This window comes from Myotis davidii, unplaced genomic scaffold (assembly GCF_000327345.1).
Source record: "Myotis davidii unplaced genomic scaffold, ASM32734v1 scaffold98, whole genome shotgun sequence".
Classification (NCBI taxonomy): Eukaryota; Metazoa; Chordata; class Mammalia; order Chiroptera; family Vespertilionidae; genus Myotis; species Myotis davidii.
The window spans coordinates 3,545,024-3,552,305 of record NW_006294654.1 but is presented as its reverse complement, the minus strand read 5'-3'; the positions used below and the strand labels follow the sequence as shown (position 1 = coordinate 3,552,305).

The 7,282-nt window shown below is 44.0% G+C and overlaps 1 protein-coding gene across 2 annotated transcripts in view; it reads left to right on the top strand.

Annotated features, from left to right (window-relative positions):
- TLE1 (transducin like enhancer of split 1) overlaps positions 1 to 7,282 on the top strand; it is an 85,248-nt gene that overhangs the window by 62,266 nt on the left and 15,700 nt on the right. For both annotated transcript variants that reach the window (XM_006769023.2, XM_015567388.1), the window contains one exon: positions 1,069 to 1,145. In XM_006769023.2, the coding sequence (XP_006769086.1) occupies positions 1,069 to 1,145 (77 nt within the window). The remainder of the gene's footprint in view (positions 1 to 1,068; positions 1,146 to 7,282) is intronic.

Below are 7,282 nucleotides of genomic sequence, written 5' to 3'. Positions count from 1 at the left end.
CATCTGGTTTTCTCCCACCAAAGTAGATTTTTTTTTTTGGAAGGCGATGAAATAACTCAAGTAGCTCACAGAAGCCTTTTCATTCGTTTTCTTGAGTATTTTTTTTCCCTCTTTAATTCTTAGGAAAAAATATTTGAGAAGCTGTAACTTTCTCTTTCCATGCCTATATTATTCTTTAAACCCAATAGAATGGCTTTGGTGTAAGGAGTGACCTCAGTGCAACAGGCACAAACACAAACAGGGACGGAAACCATGGGGCGCTGTCCCTCTGGCCTTATTTTTGACCAGGGAGATAGAAAACTGCAGAAAGGAAAAATTGAATGGGAGCCCTTGACTGCATCAGGACAAGGGGAAAGTTTATAACCCATAGCAAATAGAAGTCTGAAAATATTTCCTCTTGGTTGTTTGCAGTATGTCATGTGCATTTCTCATTTGTTGGTTCTTCCCTTATGTTTTACTTGCAGGAAGGGCAGTGCAGTGGAGGACAGGATAGTTTAAAGCCAAGTGGGCAGCTGAGGGACTAAGTACCGCGATTAAGGTGCTCAAAATCATGTATGAATCCTTAAGGATTAACTTAGACCAGTGGTATGAAACTGGGGCGATTTTGCCTCCCAGGGACATTCAGTAATGTCTGGAGATACTCCGATTATCACAACTGAGGGTAGAGTCCAGTGATGCTGCCAAATACCCTGCCTTCTCCTGGACAGCCCCCAACAAAGAACTGGCCCAAAACGTCCATAGCGTCAAGGTTGAGAAATGCTGACTGAGACAGCATGCTGCGCTGTGTGCCTGCCAGGACCAGGCAGCCCCGTAGTGGCCATGGGAGGCTGGCTCGGTGCACAGGAGATCCCTCTCCATTCCCCCTCCCCAGAAGGAAGTGTGTCTTGTATTTAGAGTTGGTGGTATTGCTTCTCTTGCGATGTATTTCCTCTGGGAATTGCTAACCTGTGCCACTGTTTTTGTTTAAGCTGCTTTGGGGACCTGAGTTTCCTGTGAGACATCTGTAGAGATGCTCACCAATGCCTGCCCTGTAGAAACTGAGTCTGCGATGCCTTCTTTTGTTTCCAGGTTGGGTTTGATCCTCCCCCTCACATGCGAGTACCTACAATCCCTCCCAACCTGGCAGGAATCCCTGGGGGGAAACCGTAAGTACCTCCAACTTCTCAGTTTTATTTTCAAGGCGGTTACTTAGTCATGGGTATTATCAGATCAGAATTCCAAAGGGAGCACAGGCCTGGGTGTTTCCAAGGAGATTTCTAGTGTCTTTTCCTGAGGAGTGTTAACACTTCCTATAAATAGGCACCCTGTAGGTGTCATGCCCCTGTCTTCTCCCGGTGGGTGAGCTCATGCATTCCGTTATTTCTGGAGAGAATGTTGGAGACAGGGTGAGGAGCGCTGCAAGGACCAGGGGTGGGTGGCCCTCCTCCCTTGACCTTTCGGCAGAAAGCTGCCCTGCTTTGCCATGTGGTTAGAGGGTAGCTGCGGGGGACTTCCAACAGGATTGTGTGCTGGGCAGTAACCTGTCATGAACTCTTGAAATCTCAGAAATTTGAAACATATTGTCTCTTTACCCAGCTCAGTGCTACCTGCTCCCTATTTTGGTAGAAACAAGAGTTTGAAAAGGGTATGCTCTGTCAGATGCCAACATCCGAGGTTGACCCCCAAGTAAAGTTTTGCTAAGTGCCATACTCTGAGAGGTTCAGAATTATAAGAGCAGAGTGCCTGTGTGGGGAAGCAAGACAGGTTAAAGGGCAGAAAAGCATTCAGGATTTGAAAAGCCCTGGTGGTTATTCCTCCAGCGTCAAATGAAATCACTTGCTTTCCATAGTTAGTAATTAGAAATGTGATTTCCAAGAATTCCTCAAGTTCTCAATTTTTTTTTTAAAGCAAAATTGAAATATGTCTTACTTCCTAGCAAGTACTCTGCCTTTCTCTGGGATAGAAGATGGCAGAAAAGCCTGTTCTAGTTTTGTTGATTTTTCTAAATAGAGGTACATGTCATAGGCCTTCAGTTTATTTTTGTTACATTCTACTTTTGTGTGTTTGCAAGGGACACATAAAGTGGAAAGCAAACATTATTATTGCATTATTTTGAGTGGCCCATTCAACAACTTGGTCATCCTTGTGTGATTTTGATTGGAGGCTTGTTTCACCTAAACCAGGAGCATGAGATAAAATGGAATTCTTTATTCCCATCACCTGCTTTTTAGGAAAGCAGATTCCTGTTGTTCACTTTTCATGCATTATAACATCTGTTTCATAGTAACTTGATTAATGATGAGATTAGGCTTTTTCTACACTAGGAGCTAGTAGAGGTGCTAAGAATTTAAGGTGGCATCTTAGGCCCAGGGAAGAGTGGGCTTGGGGAGTGGAACAGTGTTGCAGATGCTTCCTTAGCTGGTAGATCCTTCCAGTTACATACCCATCAGCTACTATGTGGTGTGTTTCCTTGGGTGTGTGGCCCTGCATCCAGGATGGGCTTTTCTTATACGTGCTTTGCTGGCAGGGTAGCTGTTGGGTGTCCTATTCTCTGATGAGTAGATAAAGGGAAAACAAGTAATGTTGTGATAAAAGGCAGTAATTCATAGTCATTGGTGGATCTTTGGGAAAATAATGGGCACATAAAGCTAAGTTCAACCAACCATTAAGGAAAGCCAGTTTCAAGAGTTATTGGTAGGAGATGTGCCTCGCTGCCAAGACCCTACCTTGAATGCGGTATGTGAGGAAGTTGAAGGGAAGGTGGGCAGAGGTATGAACTACACTGCTGGTCTCAAAGGCTGTTGTGCAGGGGATGGTTAACGGACACCTAGTTCCCAGTATTTGTGCATATGTGTTTGTATACAGTGTTGTGTGTGTTTGTATACAGTATTGTGTATGTCAATAATGTGATCAGACACAAAGATTAAACCTTCAGTGAACAACAATACTGGTGTCATGCTTATTAGAGCCAAAATATTCCTGTGTGTGGCTTGTGAGCACTTTGGGTTTGTGCTTACAGCAGTGTAAACAGGCTATGAGGCGTCCAGAGACAAGGACAGTGGCACACGGACAAAGCTGTGACTCTCACATAGGAGGGTGCTTTTCTCCCCTGGGTCAAATGGCCACTGGTGTTGGTCTTTGGATCAGAGCGGTCCTTGCTGTCTAAAACAATTAAAATCTGTTTAGGATTGTCTTTCAAGTTTGATGTGTGTATATCATGTGAGCAAGATGGAGTTAATATCAGAGCAAAATGAACTTCCATTGTCAACAGGATCTGGGCTGTACAGCCTTATTCCCATATCAACCCATGAATTAGTGACTTCTTTCCGGTTAGTAGAGTGATGCTGCTCGAGACAGTGCTCCTCTACCGGCTATGATCACAGACCCATCTTTTCCTAGTTTGGCACATTGACACTCTTGTTACACACAACACAGACGAATGGGGGACGACACAAAGGACCCCAGTTTTTTAGTGTAAGAGTCATGAACTGACTTTGTTGTATAAACATTTCTCAGTGAGTTGACAATAGCAAAGGTCTGCAGACCACACTTAGACCAGCACTGGTCTGAGACACTTAAGAGAAAGGGAGACAAACCAGTAAGTCCAGAGTTGGGTGAACAAGGTGGACAAAGCTTTGCAAGGGTCTCTCTGAGAAATACCAGTGGAAATATTTGGATGGTTATTCATGCATGTTTGAGCAGGAACTGCATGGCAGGCTTTGTGCTGGACAGTGGGCATGCTTCAGGCAAGAGAATGTTTGCTTTCCCCGCCTGGGGGCCTATTGATGTAGTGGAGACGTTAAAGGAACAACGAATGCTTTAGCTATGTGTGCGGTCAGTGATAAGTACTGTGATGACAGCAGTGGGTTATAGGCAAACATTTAAAGAATGACCAATTAGGAAGGGCAGGGCTTCCTGGGGTGAGGTGGACACACTGAAGGCTGACACATGTGCAGAAGGAATAGCCCCCAGGAAAAGGGACAGAGAGGGTGGGCTGTTGGGGACAGAGTGAGATAAGCTCCCAGCACAGGGAGCAAATGGATGCCTGCCTCCAGGAGAGTCCAGTGTGGGCAGCAGGGACCTTGAGATGCCTCTGGTGTGAATGCTCATCTGTGGCTCGCCTCCTGCGATAGCCTCTCCAAGTGGCTGTGCACCTCTGACCAAGCGTATCTGCTGCTTGGCACAATCCGTTTTCTCCAGCTGTGTGAAAACTTTTCCAGCCCTTGAGCTGAGATCTGTCTCCCTGGAACTTTTACCCATCAATCCTGGTTCTCTCCTTCCTCCTGAGACCACATAGTGTGCCGCTCATCCATCATCCTCACGACAGCTCTTCAGATATGTTTGGAGACCACCATCTGCCACGAGGCGTCTCTTCTGGCTGAACGTGTCCCTGCATCAGCCCTATCTTGTAGGATGTGATTCAGGTTCCTGCACCATCTGCTCACTGAGATCTAAACAGTTACCCCCCTCCTGTCCTCTCTTCCACAGATTTCATCAAGACTTGCTGCATGGGCATAGGGGACCCTATTGGGAGCTCACAGCCTACTGATGGAGAGAAACATTAATCAAATCATTGCAAAAAATAAATGCCTAATTATAATTGAGATAAGAGCTATGACAGAGGAACTCTTCTGTGAAAGCAGGTGACGGGCTGATCCCATCCGCGGGGAGGGTCAAAGAAAGATTCTCAGAAGTGTTTTCTGAGCTGCATTAACCTACTAGGGCAGGGCATAACCTCTAGCTGGAGGAACCAGCATATGCAAAAAGTCCCGTGGCCTTACATTCTTTTATCAAATGTAGTTATGAGCGCAAGATGACTCATGTCGCCACTATCCTGTACTTGTTTTTGGTGCTAAAGTCATCTAAGATCTTGATAGGGTTTTGCAATTAACATGGTTATTTTCCCTCTCCCACACTGGTCTCTTTTAACTTCTATATCTTTGCTAAAGGCATATTCCCCATTCTGATATCTGGGCCCAAACTTAGCCTTTCATTCTTCCTTATTTAACTCTCATTTTACTCAGTCTTTTATTTGTTAAAATTCTTATTTTATACTCATTTTTGTCAAAAGGATCCTAGATGAATTTTCCCCTTTGTAAAGTACTTACCTGATCTCTGATCCATTTCTTGCTTGGAGGTCTTCAAAAGTTGCATATAATCTCCCCATGCGGCATTCAAGGGCCCTCGATAACATCACTCTAGCCTCATGTCTGTTTGCTTCTTGTGCTCAGGCCAGATGGGATATCCAGTTTTTTCCTGAAGTTTCCTCCTTCTATCCTGAGCAGCTTACCTTCTCATCAGTCTTCTCCTCTTCCTATAGAAGTATTTTCTGTTCAAAGACCACTCTAGTTGCTGCCTTCTTCACAAAGCCTTCCTGATGACTTCACATACATGATCACTCTCCAGTGGCACCTTGTAACATCTCATGCCGCCTTTTCACCTTTGGCCTTGAGTAAACTGATGTCCACATGTCATTTGTATCTGCTGCTTCCCCACGAGAATGGCAGCTTCTGAAGTCCCCTTGTCCCGGGAGCATCCCAGTAAACAACTGTTTGTTGCATTGACTGGTGGGAGATGAGCCCAGGACTGCAGGAAACCCTGAGATTGAGCCTTCCAGAAGGAGGTTCACATTTTGCATTTTAGAGCTTAGGGGTGCTGGTTTTTATTTTAATATATTTATTTTTTATTTTAAAATATATTTTTCTTGATTTCTGAGAAGGAAGGGAGAGGAGGAGAGAGACAGAAACATCAATGATGAGAGAATCATTGATCGGCTGCCTCCTGCACAACCCCCACTGGGGATCCAGCCCACAACCCAGGATGTGCCCCGACTGGGAATCAAACCCTGATCATCTGGTTCATGGGTCGACGCTCAACCACTGAACCTGGCCGGCAGGGCAGTGGTGCTGTCTTATAAGTGGTAACCCTGACAGTCTCCAAATCCTTCAAGTGAGATTTATTTGGCATTGTTTAATTAGCTTAACTGGAACTCATTTTTAGTTGTAGGCAGTGTCTTCCCTAAGTTCTGTGTAGATCACTGGCGAAAGAGGTTTGGAAATTCAGTCAGGTTGACATCTCTTTGTTGTGGAGATGTTTTTTCTAGCCCTGGAGCATTGCTGTCCTCCATAAATACTGGGGGCTGTGCTCCACCTACCTCCCTCGTATCACCTAGAAGTCACTAATAATAGTTTGGCTTAAGATTCCATCTTAGTTCCAGGTTCCTTCACCCTGTGTTTTAACGCTAGACATGTAATTGGGAAATCTTCCACCCACTTGTTTACTATTTAAATAAATAGTTAAAGTACCTTTTAGGAGTCAGAGCCTAAAGGGAAAAGAAAACGTTAACTACATTTGGGGTAAAATGACTTCTTAGGAAACATGTTGTGAAGAGAGGCCACCCTGGCTTCTGGCCAAAGGACACTTCAGTGGCCGTGTCCTCCTACCCCTTTTTTCCATTACTGAATTTACTTCTGGTTCCTCTGATGTCTAGATTCCACAGCCAGTTTATTTAGTGGATTTGAAAATTACCTGTTATGACATTTGGGTGTTTTTGTCTATTAAATACGAAAAGTAACATACCTGTTTTGTGCCTTATTATCACCATGTGGGTTTAATTTAACTTCTGTTTTTCTACCCTTTGATCATCTGGAAATGTTTAGCTAATTTCTTGAGATTATATTGACATATGAGGCCCTTTCTTTTGATGTGAGGTACGTTAACCTGCTAGACAATTAACCCTCTCTTTATTTCTCTACCTCTTCTTCAGAAATTACTTTCTGCTTATCATATATAAGTAGTTAGTATAGTTCTTGTGTAGTTGTGCTGTTTGCCTTTAGTGGTTGGATTCGTGGCTAGAATTTTTGAATTGTGCTTTGAAATGGCTGTATTTTAAATTTATTTTTGTCTCGCTTGCTGTCCATGAAATGTCTTGGTGTGTATCATTTTCCTGCATTGGAGCCTCGTTGCTGCCTCAGCACATCAACAAATTTGAAAATATTTAATTGATGGAGAAAGAAGGGCCTAGGACACAGAATCATAAGTGTCAACTTTGGCCAGAGATCCTCCCAGTTTATTGATCAGGCCATCTCTTCTTGTTTTCTCTTTCTGGTAATTTACTTTTTTATATCCATTTGCTTTTTCTGCATTTGCCTTTTTAATAACAGGAATAGCAATATAGTCTGCCGGGAGCCGGTCCAAGGTCACCTCTCCGAGAAAGTTTGTTTCCTCAGGTAGGGAGTTTCCCCTGAAGTTAGTTAGGGAATAAAACCTCTTAACTGCCAGGCGGGTAATTAATCACTTTAAC